The sequence below is a fragment of the Nothoprocta perdicaria genome, unplaced genomic scaffold (assembly GCF_003342845.1).
Source record: "Nothoprocta perdicaria isolate Ctin4 unplaced genomic scaffold, notPer1 scaffold_8, whole genome shotgun sequence".
Classification (NCBI taxonomy): Eukaryota; Metazoa; Chordata; class Aves; order Tinamiformes; family Tinamidae; genus Nothoprocta; species Nothoprocta perdicaria.
The window spans coordinates 287,359-306,835 of NW_020456087.1; the positions used below are offsets into that span (position 1 = coordinate 287,359).

Genomic DNA, 19,477 nt, shown 5'->3' on the forward strand with positions numbered 1-19,477 from the left:
GCCCTCGGTGCCCGGGCGCGCACGGGGCGGCATCGCGGTCGCGCGGGGCTCGCGGGGCGCCGGGAGCCGCGTCTCGGTTGGGGCGGCTCTGAGGGAGCCCGGGGAGGAGCTGATTGAAGTGCAGGGTGAGTTGCCTCCACGCTGCCTCTCGCACCCTCGCCGGGGCGCCGGCTTCCCCCCTTCCGAGCCCCCCCGCCCCGCCGCCAGCCCCGTGTCCGTGCCCATATCCGTGCCGTTGCTTCGCCGCACGGACGCGCGTGTCCCGCGGGGCCGTGACAGGCGCTCGGGCAGCGCGCGCTGCCGCCCGCCCCTCGGCCGGCCGCGAGCGCCCAGCAGCAGCAGCCGCAGCCTCCGCCGCTCTGCGACCGAGGCAAGCGGGGCAAGCACCGTGTCATCCCGCTGCGCCCCTTCCGCAGCCTCTTCCCGGGCGCTGGAGCCGGCTGCCCAGCGGCACTGACTGCGGTAGCGGCAGTGCCCGGGGTGGCGCCTTGCAAGCGGGTCCCGCATCTGCAGCACCCGGGCGAGCAGCGCCGGGCGCCACCTCATCGAGCTGTTGTTGATGTCTCCTTCAGGCCTGAAATTCCTCTCGCTAGTCTTCCGTTCTGTTAAATGCCTCCAAACCAGAGCAAAGGAAGAGACGTGAAGAGTTGAATTTCACTGCCTTGTTTGGAACTGGGTGGAAATCCTGGAGATGGATCTCTTAGGAGACTGTCTTCCATTTGGGTTAGATGCACAGGTAACAAGTAAAGGGACTCATGGCTTTTTTTTTTTTTTTTTTTTTTTTTGTAAATCTGCTTCTAATTACTGTATGTTTGCAAAGAGCTCTGAAATTCTGATTTAGCACTTGATGTGGTTTTGTTGATGGTGGGTTTTTTTTCTTCTTTCCACCATCTCTTTTTGTCCAATTTTGTGCAGTAACAGAGCTCAGGAGGGTTCATAGTGACCACTTTGGAAGCCCTGCTTTAAAAACTGACACCAGCAATCTTTTTTCTTTACTAGTAGGGTGAACCAATAATGCAGATTTACTTTAGAGTAAGAGGGGTAATGAAGCAATTGGGTTGCCAAGTTTGGGATATTTTGTTATTTGAGGTGAGAGAAGAAATGAGAACCTGAAGGGAAATGTGGTCCTTTCTGAGGGGAAAAAGTTCAGCAGATTCCGTGTTGTCTGGCCCAGCGCTCCAGGACTTCCCCCAAAGTCCTGCTCTCCATCACTGAGTCGCTCTCCTCTCCTGTTCATGCAGATGGGCAGCACTGGGAGGGAAGCGGGCATGCAAGAAAGAGCTGTGCTTTCCTGCTGAAGTGGAAGGCGTTCTCTTCTGGGCTGCATTCCTGTTGTGTCTTAGCTGTTTCCTCAAATGTCCTTTTATTGCAGGAGCAATGGATCGCCCCAGCTACATGGAAGAGGACTATTCTAGCCTGGATGGGCTGGACGATGACGTGTTTCACTCTGATGACTTTGGACTTGCAGGTCAGCCTGGTGAGATGACTGCAACTGGCTTTTTCACACAGAACCAAACCTGCCTTCGGAGGTTTCAACTATTCCCCCTCACACACTGCTGTGGTCCCGGTAGCAGGCATCCCGAGCAGCAGGACAAGGCAACTCAAACACTCAGCCCGTCCTCTTCCAGTCAGGATGTTATGTTGCCTTGTGGAGTCACTGAAGAGCCCCGGAGACTCTTCTATGGTAAGAGCACTCCAGTGTCACCAGCTTTGCAGAAAGCAAACTGTCCATTTAGCACTTCCCTGCTCGGGCCAAGATTCTTTCATTAGGGTGTTTAATTAAAGGACTCCAGTTGTTTTGCTGTGGTCCTGTACCATGGGGAAGAGAGCTTATGCTTTCCAGCCCTTAGCAGCCCATTGTAGGAAGCAGGCACTTGCTCATTGCTTCAGCTGTCTTTAATGCTTTTCTGGTTCTGTTCTCTTTATTTTACTGATAGACATTTAAGTGCTCATCAAGCCTCGTATCATGCCATTTGCCTGTATCTTCTTAACCTCTTGTGCTGTCTTTTCCACATAAGAAGACTCCTAGAAAGTATCAGTGGAGAGAAGGAAATGTAAAAGTTCACACTTCGTGGGACAGCTTTTAGGCTCTTTCCTGAGATAAAAGTTGTTGGATAAGTAGGATGTCTGTCCAGTGATTTACTAGTAACTGAAGGGACACCACTCAGTTTTATGTATCCAGTTCAACTGCAGTCCCGCTATCCATTCAAAGCAGTCCCAGTAAATCCCAGAAAACTGAGAAAGTCTGACAGAAAGGATACAGCAACTTTTAATGGGAGACTACTTGAGACAGAGATATTGTTAAACTGTAAAATTGTCATTAAAAAGAATCTCGCTACTTGGCTGAACTATGAATGAGCAAAAACAACCGAGTGTAAGATCTTGCCAGCTGTTTGATTATAGGAAGAAACAAGTGTTCTGTTTAATCAATATAAAGATACTTAAAAGCTGAGTGAATATTTTGCTGCATGCTTAGACTGCATAGTCATTATTCAGCTTCAGAAGCTGGGCTTCAGAAGCTGGACTTCATCCTGAGTCACAAACTTAGGGTTGTACGCAGCCCTTTCTTCCAGTACACTTCATGGAAGAAGTCTTTGTGCTGGAAGAATGACACCTCTTACGCCTGTTTTGTAGGGAATGCTGGCTACCGTTTACACGTTCCTCCAGTTGGCTTTGCATTGGATCCCCGTCTCCAAGAGCAGCCTCAGGAAGCCCAGCGGGAAGCCCGTGCCGAGGTGCAGATTGCACGGAAGCTGCAGTGCATTGCAGACCAGTTCCACCGGCTCCACATACAGCGGGTAGGGCGCTGCTGGGGGGAAGGTGGCGAGTTGTTTATCCTGGAGCGGTGCTTTAAAAAGGCTGGCTCCAGGCATTGGCTAAGCAGGCTGTCATCTGAGGCAGCAGGCTGCCAGCAGCAGTAAAATGTATGGGGTGCCACTGTGTATTTTGTTTATGCTGGATTGATGACTCTTCCTAAAGATAGATGGAAAGAGGGAAGAGGACATATGGGGTTGCATTTACTGCTTGGCAAAGTAGCCCGTTTGACATTTGCGGTTGCTCTTCCAGCTCTTGCAGTTGATCAGTGACAGGATTGCTGAAACTTTCTCCAGGGCTCTCCCCTTGGCTTTGTGTCACAGCGTTTACTCTTCTCTACTCTCTTCACTCTCGGCATCTTCTCTTCTGTAGCACAAGTGGCCCTTTCTGGCTTATCTCAGCTCCTCATCTTGGCAGTGGCAAGAAGCCTAGAGTCTGCTTTGATGCTCTGTATTGTCTAGGGGTAGTAGTCTCCAGTGCTGAGAAGTATATTTAGATCATGCTAGACTGGCTAGCAACTCTTCTCTGAGACAGTCCTAGTTAGTGTGTCTCAGACTTGTGACTAACTTCCTCACAACAAAAGACAGCTGTAAGATGCCATCAGGTTTGAAAACCACACTCCAGAATCTTATTTTTGTTTTCTTTAAAAAAGAAGAAACTGTTCTTTTCAAAGAAACAAAGCAAAAACAACACCCCTTAAACCCCCAGTTCTTCCTTCCTTGCCCTAATTCCCTTGTTGAATAGTGAAGAAATGTAAGTTCCAGCTTGTGCAGAGTTTGGCAGTCTAAAGTGCAGTTCAAGGAACTCTTTTTCTATGCAAAAAACCCCTTTTTTTATGCAAACCCAACAAGGAGAGGTGTATCCACTTGCTTGTGAAGAAGCTGGCACTCTTGCTGACTTCAGAGAGTCACAGAAAGCTCACTCTCCGAGTGACTTTCTCTGGACTTTGATACTCTGTTAGCTATGGGCTCTGTTGCAGTCCTTCTCAGAGGTAAGTGAGGAACTCTGTCCCAGTTGGAGAATATTGGCTTGTGGCTGGTCAGGATTTTGGTCTCCTCTTTGGCATGGAAGAGATGACAGAGTTCTGAGACTCCAGAACTGCTGGGTATCCTCAAGCAGCAGAGGGATTAAAGGAGCTATAGCAGGAAGTTTATCTGTAGAAATGCAGGTTGTTTTGGGCTATGAATGCCATTCTGCAAACCTGAGAAACAACAGTCTCCCGTGAGCTTTTTAGTATATGTTGTGCTCAGTTGAGTGGGGTTTTCCCCACTGCTGCATTTTCGCCAGCAAGAGCTGAGGGCTATGCGCTGCATAGCCAGATTCTCGCAGCAAAGGCAAGGGTAGCCCTCCCTGCCAGAAGCCCTCGTGTGAAGCTGCGGAACTGGTTGTAACTTGACCCCTTTCATGTGGGGAGCGCACCTCTCTCGTGTCTGGGAAAAGCGTCCAAGAACGCCCCCCGAAAAGGCCTGCTAGAAACCCGCCCTCACTCCGGCTCTCCTGTGTGTGTCCCGAGGGCTCCAGTGTGGTGCAGCCTGTGCCCTGGGGGCTGCAGGGCCTTGCGCGGGCTGCGCGTGTCACGGGGGCTCCACTATGGCACAGCCTTGGGCAGGCCGTGTGTCCCCTGGGGGCTGCACAGCCTCTGGGGCCTGTGCGTGCCCTGAGGGCTCTGCTGTGGCGCCGCCTCGGGGGCCCTGCGTCTCCCCGGGGCCCTGCGTGTCCCCGTGGGGCTGCGCGGCCTGGGGCGGGCCGCGCGTGCCGCGAGGGCTCCGCGCACCACGCGCAGGCAGGACTGCGGCCAGCGCCGGCGGGCCAGGCCAGGCCGGGCGACTCGCGTGTCAGCCAAGCATGTGGGAGAGTTAGTAAACAAAAGCGAACGCCTGCACTGCCCCGCTGCGCTGCGCGGCCGGCGGAGGAGGAGCCGCCTGGCTTTGTTTGAACTGGAAGGGCTGCAAGTTGTAAAGGAGGGGGGAGCCATTCAGCCTGTTAAATAAATAAATAAGTCGGATTTAACCCAAAGATGGGATAGTTCAGCCAATGGTTCTCCACAGCCTGACCCTGGGGTAGGCCTTGGCTTTTGGATCTGTTAAGCGATTCTTTTTTGTTTGCCAGGGAAACTGAATACTGAGCCACAAGTTGGTGTCCAAGGCACTGTTCCTCATGGGGTTTGTTGCTGTGCCTGGTCCCTTCCCTCCCAGCCCTACATGGAGGATTTCCTTTGGCTTTTGGCACAGATCTCATGTGTAGAAGCCCCTCTGTCCTGCGTGCAGTGGCTCTTCCCAGCTTGTTGCTGAAGAAGCAGTCTGCCCCTGGAGACACATGAACTGGATTACAGTGCATTGTGGTTTGGAAAGGGTAATCTCGGAGACATGGAAAACCGGGCTGTCATTTGTCCTGCTGTGAAACTAATCTCAGAAGTTGGTGCCCCATTCCAGCTTGTCTCGAACATTTGGTTAAAACCAAGTGTTTCCAGAGTGGTGTCTGGAATCAAATTTAGAATACCACAAAGTTAGTCACACCAGTGTGGTCTTGTGAAGTCCTGATAGAGAGCAAGCCCAGTTCTCAGCAGGCTTTGCCTCGTTTTGGAGCCTACGAAATGTTTTATCTTTGAACCTGTGAATAGAAAGAGTATCTGCTACTTCAGCCAGAGTTCAGAGGGGTTTACAATTTTGGATTAATGCAGCCAGCCAGCACAAGAGTTGCCTCACACGCCTCTTGAGTTCTGCAAGGCTCTCCAGCAGTTCAGGCATGGCACCTGCCTTGCTGCAGCAGTAGGGTTGTGTTGAATGAAGACTGCTAGTTATTCTACACCTCTGGCTTCGAGAGGAACCGAGCAGGCAGTAGCTACTGAGTCTGACATCACCAAGTTGTCGTTGGACCCAGCTGTACACCCAGTCTAACCCCATCCCACATCGGGAACCCTGGAGAGTCACTGTTATCTCTTCCCTGGGCACCCTGAGCTGTGTGGTATTTATTTTGTGGTTCTTGGCCATACAAAAGATTTTTGGGTATGTATCCGTAAGAACAAGAAAGTTGGCCGCACCTATGCTTACTTTTGGCATGTACACAATTTTCAAGGTTTCATTTCCTATTAATATATTAAACAGAATACAGTAACTTAAAACCTGGCATTTTTATTCTTAGCACAGTTCTAGAACAATAATGCAACCTTGCCCAGTGCTCTGCAGATGTAATCTTAAAGGTGCTGAATTTACTATTGGAGAGACTTGAGCAAAGCTCTGCATTGTCAAGCAGCAGTTAGTCCATTTTGCAAAGAGCTCCACAGAATGACATGGGGATCCCCCATCCATGTGGGACCCATGCAGCAATTTAATACCTCTTGCCAGGAGCTCCTCTAACAGGTAGTATTCCCTGCACAGCACTTTACTCACCGTTCACATAGAAAACAAAGGTGGAGCCAAACCGAGCTTCCCGAAGGAGAATCTTGTACCAGCCGTGTTGTGCTTGAGTTGGAACAAGTATGGCAAGGGGCAGAAGGCCGGTCTTGCCGTGGGCTCTGCGTGCCCGTTGTCTGAAGTGCTTGCTATATCCTAGCCTATAGCTGATCCTAAAGATGTGCTCTGTGGTTATGGGAGGTGGAGCTGAGCTTACAGTATGTGGTCAGGCAGCTGCAACTTGCTGCCTCTGCCCTACTTGACAAGGGCATCGGCCAAGTGCTTGAGCTCCTCCTTAGGCTCTGAGTGCATGTGAGTTCCCATGCCTTGAGACGGGGCTTTACCTTGTGCTGACCTGAGAATGTATTTTGTGATCAGCTGTACTGCTAGCTGGGACATGAATGGAGAACTAGACAGGGGCTGTAGTGCCAGACTCCTATAGGAGCACATAGGATATATGAGTGAGGTGAATCAGGCTGTACATTAGTATCACACTCCTTAGTTTAGCTTGCTCCATTGAGGCAGTGAAACACTACAGATTTTCTTTTCAAAATAACATAACTCTCTCTAAGCAGGCTGCAGATTTGAACGGCCAGTTTTATCAAATCTCTTTGCAATGGTAAGATTGCTTCACGGGGGATAATATTGTCCCTTTAAGAGCTAAGGAGTGGTAGCCTTGAACAGTTCTGGGCTGGTGTCCAAGCGGAGCCACTGACTTGCTGTATGACCTCAGACAAGTCTCTTGACCTCCTTGTGCTTCAGTCAACCCATCTGGAAAGCTTGGTTTAAAAAAAGCTGAGGCTCAATAAGAACCAGATGCTGAATCAGAGCAGAGCTTTCTTGAGTAAATAAGTGCATTACAAACAACAACAAAGCCCCTTTCCAGCACATCAGGAATCCTGCAGTTGATTTAGATATGCTGACCATGCTCAAAAAGTAACCATGAGTCTAGCTATAGAAAACTGTTTGTTTTGGGAAATTCCCTATTCTGTTCAACAAATAAGCCCCTTATAGCCATTCTGTGACGGGTCCAAGCAGCATGCAGGGTCTGAATGCCTAAGTTTACATCAGGTGTGGACAGACTACTAGAAATGTACCCATTTGCTTTAAGTTAATGACACTGAAAATGTCCGGGAGGAAAAGTTACTTTCCTCTGAAAGTGAAACTCGTTACATTTTGCATATTTTTTCCCCTCTGTATCTCATGAGAATTACTGAGGTCTCCTCTGCGATGCCTCTGCTTATGCAACAGTGCCAGTGTCTATGTTGTCAAAGAGTTCTCAGTGTGGGGCAATGGGTGCACAGCACTGTGTGCAAGTTGTTTATCCCAAAATCCATCAGGCGTTCTCCATGCTAGGCACTCAGGGCATCCAGGGAATTTTGTGGTAAAGCTTTTTAGCTGGAATGGTTTGCTGGAAAATGTACTTTATGATGACTTTTTTTTTCCCTTAAAAAAAAAAGATTCACAAATTATCCTGCAGCTGAACCTATCACAGCAGCAACTCCTAGCTTTGTACCAGCAGCCTCCTTGAGCCTAGTTAAACGCTTTCATCCTCTTATTTCCTGCATTGGTAAGTGCAATACAGCAAGATCTCTGCTGCTGGGTGGTGTTTGCTAGCCCCAGCTGCGGCTGTGCAAAGCAGTGGATCTCCTGTTTGCCTCTGCTGTCTGTGGGATGCCAACTGACCCGTGACTTGAATCTCTGGCTGGGGATGTAGGAGCATGGCAAGGAACCTGTACCAGGCTGAGCTCTGCAAATGGGTCAGAGGATGGACTGGGAAGCCCAATCAGGAGGGCAAAGGATGATAGGGTGGATATGAGGTTGGGGAGATGTGCAGCAAAGTGCTTACAGGGCTGTGGGGTTGTGACCTCAGGCTTAAGGAACAGAGTGCTCCTAGAAAGCTGAAAAGATCATGCAGTGGAGTGGGGAGACAGATTTTTTTCTTTTCCTTCAATCTTCCAATTCCTGACAAATAGTAAATAGTTTGTCCAAAGGAAGAGGTGACTTGGAAGCACCTTCTTTTATTCCTAGAAATTACATGGGAGCCTATTTCCCCTTGCCTAGCATCAGGACTGATCTTTCCCAAGTCCTGCTAGCTGGGTACTTGACAACCCGATTAACAGAAACTTGCTGGGCCAACTTCAAGTCTGATCTGAAACAGTGTTCTTTGAAGTGTTGCAAGGAAATGGAGAACAAGAACGTAGTTATGTCATTGTATAAATTATGCCACTGTGTGTCTCCCATATTTTGAACATTAAACACAGTTCTGGTTCCCTTCCTCCAAAAATTTTACAGCAAAACTAGAAAATGTTCAGAGAAATGCAAGAAGGGGCAACTTCTATGTGAGAAATGAATGAATGAGCTAGCACTCTTAAGCCTCAAAAAAGATGCAAAGCAAGGAGGATTTGGTAGAAAACAGAAGTGAAATGTGGCTTGAAGGGGGTGGGCAGACTCATTATTGTTCCTGGTACAAGAACTAGGCAAAGTTATGTTAAGCCAGTAGGAGCCTGCTCAGTCTAAAGGAGGTAGCTTTTGTGCAGTAGATAATCTGGGAAACTCCTTGTCGAAAGATACTGTATGTGCCAGCACTTCACCTGGCTTCAAGGGGAATCTGGACACGTTTCTGGCTCTCAAAGGGGTTGCTCAGTAGGTAGAAGCTCCATCTGGCTCAGGAAGTCCTAAGCCTAAGTGCTGAAAGAGAATTAGGGGGAGCTCTTGCATATTCTTGCTCTGTGTTTGCTTTTCTTCGGGCAGCAACACAGGGCCACGGACTGCTGGGGGCAGGGCTAAATGAACCTAGGTGTGACGCAGTACAACCACGATGCATTTGCTTAATAAAAACACAAAACTTTTCTATTAGCCTATTCTTTTTTAATTTCTTTTTACTCACCACTTTAAGCAGACAAAAGATTTCAGTGTCTTTATCCTCCCTCTAAAATAGGGGGCAGCTTTAAAAACAAAGCTTCCTGCTCAGGTCTGATAGAGGAAGTGGTGAGAGGATAAGGGAGCCTGGTGGGTGTCAGGAGGGACATGAGGGCTGCTGTAACTGACTGCTGTGGATTCTCCACTGCGCAGGAAATGACGGAATGAAATGCTTTAGGGCAGGGGCTATAACCTTAAAATATAAAGATTCTCTATAGTATACATATATATTCTCTACAGTATACATATATATATATATAATTTGGGACAGTACTGACTGAGATATTGGTGAACTGATTACATTCTACATTTCTAACATTACCTGCAATATCATTCAGTGGTGTAAAAAACTTAGACTACTTTTTTTTTTCCTCCTGCAAAATCCCAGTGTTTTAGACTGCTGTATTTCCTGGAGTCCTCAGGCACCCTGCTAGCTAGGACAGTGGCAGTGTGCTTTCTACTTGTAGCACCTTGCCACAGCTGAGAAATTGTTTTTCAATTAAGCAATAATTGCAGTAATATCCCATTGTTAATATCTATATATTTTAAAGCAGTGGAGACTAGGAAGTGCAGGTCTTAACTTGTCTAAGATCACACAGCGATTGCTGGTGGGAACCTAATCATTTGGCCTCCAGTCCTGTGCTTGGATGGGTTGATCTTGCTCAGATCCTGCCATCTCGTCGGGGACTGATGAGATGTTGGGAGCGATTATTTCTGGGAGGCGTGTGTGTGTGTTTGCATTTTGTGCAATTAAGTTTCATGGTGGAAATGCAGGAAAGCGTGTGCCGAACTGCAGAGCCCTCTTTTGTTCCCCGCCTTTGAAGAGGAACATCCCGCTCGCCTTTTATAGCGCCTTTATTTTCATTTTTTTGGTAGCTCCAATGGCAAAGGAAACTTTGAGGGCGCACGGCAGCAGAAAGAATAACAACAGTCTAAAAATAAACGCAGTGAGGCAACTTCTGCGAGCCCTTAATTAGCTCTTCTGATGTAACGGGTCACAAGACGTGGGCGCGGGGCAGCGAGTGCAGCGAGCGGCGCGGCGTGGCGAGGAGCGCAGCACGGCGAGGAGCGCGCCGGGCGCTCGCTCCCTCGCTCGCCGGCGGCGCCGCGCGTGAGAACGGGCCTGCCGGGCAGTGTTTGTGCTGCGGCGGCCGTGTTTATAGCGCCGGCTAAATTTAGCCTCTGAGTCACCACAACTGCTGACGAGAGGCTGCCCTGCCCGCGGGCCCCGGCGCTGCACCTGCCCCGCGAGGCGGCAGCGCCGGAGCCCTCCGTGTTCCCCCCGCCCGGGACTTTTCCTCCAAGGCTCTGGGAAGCTTCACCTCAGGCCTGTGGTTAACGTACACTGTAATCGCTCGGCAGCGTTTCCCGGCTTGGGGAGCGCTGCCGTGTTGGTGCTGCGGGTGGAAGGGAGCAGCCGGACCGCTCGGCCCGTCCCCGTGCACAGGCACCAAGTTATGGCAGGGCGGGCGGCGAGGCTGCGCTGCCTGCTCGCTCCACAGCTAGGCAAAGGGCTCAGTCCATAAATCTGCCGCTGCTTCCTGCCGGCGGGGAGGGAGCAGGGCAGGGAGGCGCCCAGCCCGCCGCAGCCCTGGGCAGGGCTTGGGCATCTGTTTTCCGCACCCTCGTCCGCCCCCGCCGATGGTGCCGGGAGGACCTTGCCCGGGCACAGCGCCGGGCGGGGGGGTCGAAAGCAAAAGCAGGTGCGGCTGTGTGGAAATGCGAGGCTTGTATTTACCCTCCGCACCTTCCCCCCGCCCCAGTGGAAAATAACTCCGCGTGCCCTGCGGAGCGTAGGAGAGGGGAAGCGCAGCGGCCTGGGAAAGTCCTGGCCGGTAGTTGCCCTCTCCAGGTTGCGAGTCAGCTGCCCGTTGCCATGGTGCCTGTCTGCTTCCACTTCCTGCAGGCCCGGCCGGCCCGGCACCGCACCGGCACCGGCCTGGCCCGCGCGCGCTGTGTTTTCCCAGCGCTGGAGCTCCGCGCAGGGCTCACCTGCCGGAGCGCGCCCGCAGCGAGCCTAGGGCACACCTGGAGCGCGCCCGGAGTGAGCCTGGAGCAAGCCGGGGCACACCCAGAACAAGTCCGGAGCGTGCCCGGAGCGAGCCTGGAGTGAGCCCAGAGCGTGCCGGAGTGAGCCTGGAGCGAGCCCGCAGTGCGTCCGGAGCGCGCCTGGCACCCTCCATGGAGCTGCGCACTGCCGCGGGTGCAGAGTCCATGGGAGGCTCCGCGCTGGAGGCTCCGTCCATGGGAGGCTCTGCATAGCCCCACGGGAGTGTTTCTTTCTCCATCTGTGGCCGTGCTGTGTGACCTCGGGTGCCTTGGGGGCTGTGGCTTCCCCCAGCCCTTCCAGAGCGTGTTCCCCGGTGGCACCATCGGCCGGCAGGCACCTGGCAGCCACGGCGGCATCCGCACTGAGTCAGCAACTGCTGCCAGTGTGCAAGGATTTGTGTTTGCAGTAAATAAGTGAGATCCCAACAACCTCTTGCTCCTGCATATTAGTCATTAAAGGAAGAATTGCCTTTTACGTGCACATGTGCCATTGTTATTCTTTTGCTACAGTATTGCTGTTTACAGCCCTATTTTGATCCTTAAAGATGTGGCAGGATGAGGACCCTTAACGCGTGGATGCCATGAAGCAGGTCAGAAGCTGCCCAGGAAGCAGAGGGCTGCAGGTGCAGGTTTCTGTGTTTGTGATAGGAATACACCTCACCCACACACAGTAGGCCTGTATGAAGAGCATGTTCTTTATTTTTTATTATTTGTAGCCTTTCTATTGGGTACAGAGTGCATATGCTAACCATTCTTATATTATTTATATACTAATGTATACTTACAATTGAACCCATTCATATACTAATCATTTATGCCCAAGGATTCAAGGAGCTTTGCCAAAGGGACAAACATTTTATTTAAGTGTATATTTCCTTTAGTAATATTTCCTTGAAAATACCACATTCAAGAGCTTGCTAAGAGTAAATACTTTTGACATTTGAGTGCTCTTTGCTTTGTGCTTTGTGACAGATACATATCTTTATACTTACTTATGGTATGCAACATTTATTGGGAATATTAATTACTGGGAGGGAATAAACCTCAGACAGTTTTTATCTCCTCCATTTGCTTCTAGCAGGGTCCTTGCTATTTCTTTATGTGTTCATTTACCAGTATTTTGACTTTTATGAGTACACTCATGGAATAGGCTTTGTTAATGTACTGTTGTTTCACGGGACACTTTTCCTGTAAAATGGCCTTTCCAGTGACTCAGTGAAGCATTCATCCTAGCATCTTGGACACAGAGTCTCTTAAGGATATCCCCTTTAAAAAGCAGCAGCTGCAATAGGAAATGGTTTTATGTGTTTCCAGCTTTGTGTTGACTTACTGTATTCACAGCTCCAGTCTGCTTTAGTCACACTTAGGGTAATGGGCCAAAGAGGCTTTTTTCCTTCTTGGAAAAGGAGGTTGAAAATATTCCCTGTGTTGCTATCTTAGGAAGATAGCAAAATGTTCGTCTCTGGCACTTTTCTGCAGCAGCGAGGCTGAAGATTGAGATGTTCTGGTGAGGGGTAAGTCAACATAGTGAAGCTTAGGGAAAATATAAGGCTGTGCCACGATAGTCATGCTGGTTGAGTCACTGAACACAGCAAGACTTGACTTAGAACTCATCACATCTGAAAAATCAGATGCAGAATTCATGGAGTCATTCTCCTTGATTTTCCATACTCCTTGGCAGCTGAACTGTACCACCACCAAAAAACAAAATTAACTAAAAATTAATCTCATAGCAGAGGCCTACCTAGTGAAAAGCTACTCAAACTTACAGAAAGGACTGCTTTAGGCTTGCGTAATTCCTTCTGCAACTTGTTTTCCCTGTCTCCATTGGGAGGAACATCTGCCGTTTCCGCTCGGTGGCTCGTTCACTTTCCAACACTAGGGTAAGGAGAAGATGATTTCAGCGCGCAGACCAGTGAGTGCCCATGGAACTGCAGCCAGAGGAAGGATATGCTGGTTGAATATGCACCCAGGAAAGTAGAAAGTAGAAAAACTATGGAATAAATCCTGGAAATCTGCCGTTGGCCCACTAGTTACCTGTAGGCTGCCATGTAGCTGTCTCCTGCTGCCATTTTTTGAAAACAAAAGTAATGATATTAATTAAAAATGATATTAAAGGATAATGATCCTTTACATTGTGATTTGAGATCTTTATGCTTTTTGTAAGCAAGAGGAAACTAGGATAAAATAATTCCTGTTCTGGTTTTCCTTACACAAAAAATCTCACTGAGGGTCTCAGGTAGATACTGGGAAACATTTTTAACTGGAGGAGAAAAAAATCAAAAGATGTCTTAAATAGTGAAATAAACACAATAGAGTTTAAACTAAAAATAAATATCCCTCAAGTTTGTTTTCTTAGTGCTTGTGATACTGCATCCCACTGGATCTCTTGCAGGTCCGTAACACTTCCAAAAGAAGATATCCCAATCTCTTATTTGCAAAACAAAACCGACAATCTCTCCTCCGCTCCAGCCATAGGAGGAGGAACTCAACCTTTCTGCCTCCTTGTCTCATTGTGACTTTCTTTGCCTGTCACACAAAGCACATGTAAGCCTTTGTTTCTAAGCTGACCTTGAAAACTTGAGGAGAGGGAAGGACAGAGATGAACATTTAGAAATCTCTTGTTGAGAAGCTCGAAGCAGCCTCCTACATGAAGTGGCATATTCATGCAGGAATTCTGTTTCATATACACATTTTGTCATAAGTCAGATCAGAGCATCCCCTTTGTCTGTCCCCAAATGAACAGTTTGTGTAAAATCCCACGAGAGCTTTTGTTGAAGAGGAACCACCAGTGAAGCAGTGATAGATTTCAATTTTACCTTTTTATAACAATCTGGAAACATCCTTTTGCATTCCCTTTCATACTTAGATACTGATTCCCCTTAAGACACTCAGCTACCTTTTTGGTTGTCAATGGAAGGAAATAAGCAGTGGAACAGGCTGCCCAGAGAGGTTGTGGAGTCTCCTTCTTTGGAGATCTTTAAAACCCGCTTGGATGCAGCCCTGTGCCACGTGCTCTAGGTGACCCTGCGTGAGCAGGGGGGTTGGACTCAATGACCTCTGAGGTCCCTTCCAACCTTGGGCATTCTGTGATTCTATAATCTGGGAAAGCACCACTTGCAGTGTCCAGCATACTTTGCTAGCTGTGGAAACTGCCCAGGAGAAGGTGTTGTGCTCACATGCTACCTCAAAGGTTCTTATTTAAGGAGCTTGAGCTGTAAAGGCTTGATAAAAACGTGGTATCTACATGTCACTGGGCCACTGTGGCTGCACATGCATGTTCAAGCAGGTTTGGAAATGTGGCTCTGAGGAGGAGGGTGAGAAAAATCTCTGGAGTTTGACAAAGAAGGACAAGTCTGGTGAAGAGGTGAATAGTGAAACAAAAAACTTCTTGCTTTTTGGAGACCAATTTAGGTGTTCGTAATCCAGCCCTAGAGAATGGTTATAAAAGACTGCTTTAACGTGTAAACCTAGCAAACCTATGCTCTGCACATGTGCTTGAATGTAGGTATATGTGCATATTTATATGCATGCATATGTGCATATATAAACCTAGCAATGTATAAAAAATCAGTGCAGTCTGAACGCAGGGACTGGATATTCTGAAATAAAAGATATGAGTCTCTAGAGTTCCTGTCTGTGGGTTATGCTTAGTGATGTTGAGATGTGTGGTTAGATCTGTGTGAAGTGCTCTAAATCCCGAAGACAACTTTTAAGTCTTGAGAGTGAGAACAGTTGCCGAGACGCAGGTTCTCGCTGCCTCTCTGCACCCTGTCCTGTGGGTGCTTTGGACTCAAATGGCACAGACCTGCGTCTGCTGCAATGTGAGCATCACATCATGGTTACTCGGGATGGCTTTGGAGAGCTCTCCGCTCGCCTACCTCCAGTATATGAGCTATGGTTGCACCGTTGGCTCACAGAATCACATGTGTGATTATACAGAGGGTGCCTCGGAGGCGAGCGGGTCTGCCCCGCTGGGCGAAGGGAAGCGGGAACATCTTGTTCATGCAACGTGTTGGGTGCCGTCGCCAACTCCCCGCGTTGAGGGGGCTGCTCGGGAGGCCCTCTCCTCTCCTCGGCTCCTCTGCTGGGGACCCGCCGGGGACAGGGAACAAGTGGGGCTGCTCTGTTTGGGCTTTGGTTTGTTTCAGAAGCGATCTGAAATCCTCTGCTTTGCAAATACGGAATTCTGGATGAGAAAACAGAGCCTGGCTTCTGATTGAGCCTTGGTTCCTGGGGTGAAATAGTATCGCAGCAGGGGCAGGGGAAGAGAAACCCACCTGTTTGTGCGAGATGCCATTAAAGTGCGGGGAGGTGGGGAGAACAGGAGCCCCTTGTAGCCGGGCGATTACCTATAACAAAAGGAGGGACAGTGTCCTTGCCCAAAGGCAGCATTGTACAGGCTGCTGTCCCCCTGAAACTCAACTCCCGTGTTTCTTCCCTGACAATGGGACCTGAAATAACCTCTCGGTTTGGGTTTTTTGTGTGTTTTCAAGTATGTTCTTGCTTAAGGTTTAATTGGCTCCAGTCAGTAGGAAAGGGCTCCAAGGCTGATTATTTATGGCTTACTGTCAAAAGTGGCTATAAAAAGGGCAGTATTATCTTGGAGATGCTGGGAAGGAAAATGTGGTGGGGGGAGGGCGGGGGAGTGTGTGTGCGCACGAATGTGTTTTCTTGTACTAGATGAAATCAGACTTTTGCTGTCTCAGCAGTGTGGTTTAAATTGAAGATTAACCCTTTGACCTTCACGGTGTCAAATCACTTACAGATGGATCACCAGTTATATTTCTTTTCTTTTTTTTTTTTTTTTTTTTTTTTGGGGTGAGGGGGGGTTTTTTTTTTTTTTTTTTTTTTTTTTTTTTTTAAAAAAAAGGTTGTTTGTTCATGCAGCTGGGGCTTTTGAAAGGCTCAGAAGCCAATCTGATTAAAAACAGCACTTGGCTAAACTTTGCAAAATCCTACAAGCAAAAAAAAAAAGTTTAATCCTCTTGTGCACAATGCATAAAGGGTCTGCTCTTTTCTTTTTGTAATGTTAGAGCTACAATTATTTCTGGAGAACTTATCATTTCCCTCTCTCCCCTCATCCCTCCGTGCACCCCCTTGTTATGCTGATGGGATTAAAGTGTCTACTCTTGAAAAGTGTAACTGAGTTGTTTTTGGAAAAGAGAAGCGGTATGTTGCAATTTTAGAAATATAAATAACTCCGTTTCAACTGTTCTCCCCTACAGCATCAGCAGAACAGGAATCAAGTGTGGTGGCAGCTCCTTCTCTTCCTACACAACTTGGCCTTAAACGTGGAGGCGAACAGGAACCGCACCGGGCAGAGGTGAGCGGCGCCGGGCCGCATCCGTCTGCAGGGAGCACGGAACAAACACTGGTTTGGGGGAGAGCCGAGCACGCCGCCGGCCGGATGGGAGGACTCTGGGACACTCTTATCCTCGCCTTCAAGTTCGGGGTTTTTACGGACTCTTCTTCGCTGCTTGCTGCCTCGCGAGGCAGGGAGCTCTGGTCCAACACTGTTGAAGGAAAGGTCGAATGTGGGTGTGTTTGGTAACGCTTGCTGCTGGTTCCCCGTGACTGTTGGGCAAGGGAGGCAGGTGTGAGGCCAGCGGCTTCCTCTGCTCTCTGCTGGTCAATAGCAAAGGGCAGGAGTTTGTCATTTTGGCTGCTAGTTGGAAAGGGATGTCTGGGACTGATGACTCTAAACGTACTTTGAGTATCTTCCAGAGTAGCGATGCTTGATTCCTCCGTGAACAAAGTTCTTCTAGCAACAATAGCATTCAAGTAGCTTAGATCCAGCGGGTTGCTTGTTTTCTGCATGGGTTACTGCTTCTTTTCTTGGATCTTTTGTGAGAGGAAATCACAAAGAAATTTGATCTCTTAAATCTTTCCATTGAATACCAGTTGCAGATCTCTCGCAAGAAGCTGCTCTTTCTCATTGCCCCAAGCAGACAAAATTGTTTCTGTAAAGACATTCTTCCAAACCCTGCTTGGAGTTACTGGTGGCTATGCAGTGTCTGCAGCCGTGTCCTTACAGTTCAGCAACTGCTGCGTCTCTAGGCCAGCGTGGAGCTGAAAACCATGGAACAAGACCCAAGCATCGTGCTCCTACAGTGCTAATGTATATGTTTTTATTAATTTTATGATGGGTGTTTCTTTTTGTTTCTTTTCTATTATTATAAAGTGGTTGCTCAAGAAGGCTTAGGTCCCAGGCATCTGATAATTTGCTTCAGGATTTGATAGGGAAATCAATTAGCAACTCGTTTAACACAAACACTGTCTCAGCAGTCTGTCCATTGCTCTACCAAATGATGCTGGGAGGCTGCTGTAAGCATCTATTGACTAGCAGCAGTAATACTGTTCAAATTCTAGAAATCCTGCTTTTTATCTGCTCATAAGGTTGTCTGTATGACTGACACTATTAGATCAGCACAGGGGAATTACCTATCAAATGAAATACTTCTGCGTAGCTTTAAATATTGTTAATTGATAAACCCAGTAACAAATTGGATAAAATACTACCAGTAAAGCAACACATCTTTTATATTCTTCAAAGAGTTTCCCTGTTTCCCTGCAACTTGTTTTAAATCTCCGATTATAAAACTGATCTGTTGAAAGAACTACTGTTTGCTGTTGGTACAAATATCAGCTTCAGGTGTTGAGGAATTCTTCTGCTCTTAGTCCACAGGAAGAGTAGTTTACTTGCACATGTACTTTCTCCCCTACCCCTCTTTGCATGTCTTTCTCTAATTCTTTCCTTGATTTTTGTGTAATCGCATCATTGCACTGTAGTGTCTGGTAACAATTTGCTGAGCACAGTTGTATTTGGAGTTTTTCCCTTTTTCCCAGCCCCATTCTCTCATCTTGCATCCTACTTCACTGTGGCAAAATGTACTTTAGCTCCCTGAAACAGGTCTTTTCATTTCATTCATGAAACAGGTTTTCATTTGCCTCTGCTCCCAACCACTGTCTTTCAGCATCATGAGGGCTACTGCGAGAAAATCTTTTGTTTTCCTCCCTCTTATGTTATTTTTCTAACTAGAGCTAGGGTGATACATTTGTCCAGGTGACTGAGAATTCATAGAAGTGAATCTCAAGTTATTTTAGGGCTTGGGTTTTAGCAGAGGGGTAGAGGGGTTTTTTAGAGAGAGAGGGGCGTGTTGTTTTTGGCTTTGTATCTTTTCCTTAAGCACGTGCACTACAGTTACCCAGAGGGACCCAGGTGGTCCCTGTTGCTGGTTTGGCAGCAGCAGGGTGGGGAGCCGCTCTGCCCATAGGGATGGAGAGCAGCCTTCCCAGGCCTTGCTTTGCCCGCTCTGCTTGGAGCACACGCTGCTCGCTGCAGAGCAGGGAGTCAAACAACAGGCTGAGGGGCAGCGCGAGCAGACACTCAGCTGGGACCCCTTGGAAGCTGGATGTTGAGAAGATGACTCATAAAATGGAGAATCTTTGGCTGACACTAAGGCTGTTGGTGGGGCAGGAGTGAGGCCTGCTAGAGCTCAGGTAGAAATGCAGCAGGGCTGTGTGCCTGCACGGCCTCCTCCAGGACAAGATGCTTCTTATTTCCCTTCTGGTTGGCAGGGCCCCTTTAGCAAGTGCTGTCACAGACCAACAGATCAAAGCTGCATCATTGCAGCCCTGGAAAGCGGGAAAGATTCAACAGGTGCCTCTGACCCTAAAAAACCATCTGAGCTTTCCCCTTCCTCTCCCACTTGACTTGACGGCCAAACAGGCCAGTGGAATCCACGTGCAGGTGGGGCCTGCTGTGGTCGGGAGGGGTGTGAGCTGGAAGGGTAGGTTTGGCTTTGGCCCCTGCTGGTGTTGTGACGTACGAGTCTATCTAGGACAAGACTTTCCTCAACCTATTAAACACCTGAAGTTGTTCTGCAGTCATGTTGACTACCTGACCAGAATCACTTGGTTCCAAGGGCAGACACATTTTTGCCAGTCCATATTTCCCTCTGGAACAAAAGACTTATCAAAATTGCTCATTCTAGAGTCTCAGGTTAAAATCCCCATGAACAACAATACTTTATTGGAGACATTGAGCCAATTCTAGACAAAGAGTGACTTCCTGCAATATGTGTGGTGGTCACTGTTGCCAGAGATTTGCAGCCACTGATAGCATATTGTAATTTTATTCCATATCTGCCTATCTTAGAGAAAGGAAATATGCTGTGTCGACCCAAGAGTCTTATTCTGATTCATGTAGGTTTTGAGGAGCAGGCTGGTTATTCACTTACGGAAAAAGGAGCTGCTTCATACACACAGTCTCACCTACTTGCGGAAAAGCTGGAGCT

The 19,477-nt window shown here is 48.4% G+C and overlaps 1 protein-coding gene across 3 annotated transcripts; it reads left to right on the top strand.

Moving 5' to 3' along the window:
• The first annotated feature begins 638 nt into the window (after positions 1-638).
• Positions 639-18,936, top strand: BMF (Bcl2 modifying factor). 3 transcript variants are annotated; one of them, XM_026051804.1, is made up of 4 exons: positions 639-736; positions 1,373-1,684; positions 2,635-2,798; positions 16,406-18,936. In XM_026051804.1, the coding sequence occupies exons 2-4, from the start codon at positions 1,378-1,380 to the stop codon at positions 16,505-16,507; spliced, it is 573 nt and encodes a 190-aa protein (XP_025907589.1). In that variant the 5' UTR covers positions 639-736; positions 1,373-1,377; the 3' UTR covers positions 16,508-18,936. The 3 variants fall into 3 exon arrangements, with proteins under 3 accessions (XP_025907589.1, XP_025907591.1, XP_025907590.1); XM_026051806.1 differs by having other exon boundaries at positions 1,373-1,468; positions 16,406-16,540; XM_026051805.1 differs by lacking the exon at positions 16,406-18,936 and adding an exon at positions 4,924-5,012.
• The last annotated feature ends 541 nt before the right edge of the window (positions 18,937-19,477 follow it).

Coding starts and splice junctions, on each gene's coding strand:
- BMF (XM_026051804.1), top strand. CDS start 1,378: ATGGATCGCCCCAGCTACATGGAAGAGGACTATTCTAGCCTGGATGGG. Junction 1,685..2,634: donor GCCCCGGAGACTCTTCTATG/GTAAGAGCACTC, acceptor CCTGTTTTGTAG/GGAATGCTGGCTACCGTTTA. Junction 2,799..16,405: donor ACCGGCTCCACATACAGCGG/GTAGGGCGCTGC, acceptor TCTCCCCTACAG/CATCAGCAGAACAGGAATCA.